This window comes from Buceros rhinoceros, unplaced genomic scaffold (genome assembly GCF_000710305.1).
Source record: "Buceros rhinoceros silvestris isolate BGI_N320 unplaced genomic scaffold, ASM71030v1 scaffold34270, whole genome shotgun sequence".
NCBI lineage: Eukaryota > Metazoa > Chordata > Aves > Bucerotiformes > Bucerotidae > Buceros > Buceros rhinoceros.
In genome coordinates, this window is record NW_010388429.1 from 535 (window position 1) to 2724 (window position 2190).

Consider the following 2190-nt stretch of genomic DNA (forward strand, 5'->3'; position numbering starts at 1 on the left):
GGATGCCGAGAGACGGCACTGTGTGTGCCACAGCTGTGTCAGACCCCGCGGGTGGGACCCAAGCTACGAGGCTGCGGCGTTTCCACCCCTGAACACCTACAACGGAAACAGAGCGAAGGAAACCGGCGGCTCCGCTGCTGCGGGAGCCCGCGGGGGCTCTGTCTGCTCACGCCGCAGGTGAGCACGGCTGTTGATGGGGGTCAGAGAGAACCCTCCAGCCTCCACGCAGACGGTGTGGGAGGAAGCGCCAGGCTGTTTAACAGTCTCCCTCCGGGCAATAAACAGATTAATTGCAGTTGCCTTTGAGCTTCCTGTTGGCAGCGGGTGCAGTTCAGCCCCGGCAAGAGGCTGATGGCAGCAGCTTGCAAGAAGGGGAGGTGCAGTGCTTGCCCCAACGTCGTGAGGGTGGCCGGGGACCTGGTGGTCCCCACAGAGCTGGGCTGCGTGGGGCAGAGAGCTCGCCCAAGCTGCTGGCAGGTCCCAGCCCTCGGCCCTCCCAGGAGCCCGTCACAACCCACCAGGACCTGCCTTACTCAAGTACTTCTGCAAAGCTTCAAGAGGAAACGCGACCGTGTGCTGGAACCACACCACTGGGAACACGACGTTCTGGGCACGGCGCCCGGTGCGGGGGCAGCTGCAGCATGGGGGGGGTCCACGCTCCTTCTCCGCCTGATGCTCCTCGAGCACAGGGTGCTCCGGGGCAGCGTTGCCGGGGCAGAGCACACCGGGAGTCCCCTCCATCTCCCCTCGGCTGTGGCAAACCACGTTCTCAGCCTGTCTGGGGTTTCAGCAAGAGGGATGAGGATCAGGAGCATGGGACAGACCCGTGGTGTGCTCCTTCTTGTCCTCCTGGGTTTCAGCTCTGACTGGAGTGCCACCACCTCTCGCTCAGCATGTGCAGGATGCTCAGAAACGGGTAAGCTGAGACAGAGCCAGACATTACAGCCAGTTTAGAAACCACACCAAGGTTTCACCCTTGCTTCTTGCTCACCCACCTGGCCAAGACTTTCAGTGCCCAGAGACTGATGCCAGGGGAAAATCCTGCACCAGGGCAGGAGCAGAGCAGCTTCCTCAGGTTCACTCTCCTGGCAGCCCACGGTTCATGGACCTCTGGAGCCGGAAGCTGAGATTGTTTTAGTTGCCAATGCTTGAAAATCAGGATATAAGGTTCCTCAGAAGCTGACGCTGAGTTCTTGGCAGAGCAGGCTGGTTTGCAGAACTTCCTACTCATTCCAACCAGTGCTTTACCAGCTTTCCAGCACCTGGAACCATTCCTCCAGAAGAAGTTTTGTCTCAGAAACAGCAAAAGATTCTCTGTTATACATCAAGCAAACCAGGGACTTGCTCCACCGCACTGGGAGAAGAGGGAGGTGATGCTTTCGTCCTTCACCACTGGATTCCTTACGAACTGGAAGAGCTGAGTGAGGCCTCAGCGCTGAGGAATCCAGCTCTCACCAGCTGCCCCAGACTCTCCCTGCCCAGCTGCTCGCTGCCTTCTCCCCGAGGGCTGCTGCCCTCCCGCGCGCCACGAACCCGCAGCACAGGCTCCTTCACCCAAAAGCAGAACTCTGGTAAAGCGACAGCGCTTCACCCCACATCGCAACCGAGCTGGAAAGAAGCCCCCAGTGCCTCCCCTCCTGACCCAGTGCTGGGGGTATGTCACCAGCCAGCGCGTACCTCGACAAAAGCCTCCAAGCAATTTAGCAGCAGCGAAAAGGCGCTGCTCCCCCCAGAAGACACCATCTGCTCAGAACAGGAGGGAACTGAGAGCGAGAACCTGGGTGTCTATTCCACCAACAGACAGCACTGCCGGCCCCGCTGCCAGCTGCGTGGGACCAGACAGCGCTTCCAACACACAGCCACGGCAAAGGGGCAGCACGGCTTTTCTGTGGGGCAAAACCACGGCCCTGAGCCTGCTGCTGCGCTGGTGAAAGAGGTCCCCGTGGAGCTTGCTGCAGTGCCATGGGCTGCAGGGAGGGGGAAGGCAGAGGTGTCTCCCAGGCCCGGGCACTCCGAACCACAGCGCCAGGCTGTGACGCCCTGGGCTGGGCAGCCCTGCCAGGGCAGCCCGCGCCTTCCTGCTCCTCATGCCCTGAGCCCCAGCTGGGCGCCTGCCCAGGGCCACCGGCCTGAGAAATGCATCAGCGGCAGGGGAGGAAAAGCCTCAGAATCCACCTTCGAGCGAAGGGG

The 2190-nt window shown here is 61.2% G+C and overlaps 1 protein-coding gene across 1 annotated transcript in view; it reads right to left on the reverse strand.

Moving 5' to 3' along the window:
* Positions 1-100: 100 nt before the first annotated feature.
* COG7 (component of oligomeric golgi complex 7) overlaps positions 101-2190 on the reverse strand; it is a gene marked incomplete at its 3' end in the record, with an annotated part of 20892 nt that continues 18802 nt past the window's right edge. Inside the window, exon 17 of the mRNA XM_010145897.1 lies at positions 101-162. Coding sequence (XP_010144199.1) covers positions 101-162 — 62 coding nt within the window. The remainder of the gene's footprint in view (positions 163-2190) is intronic.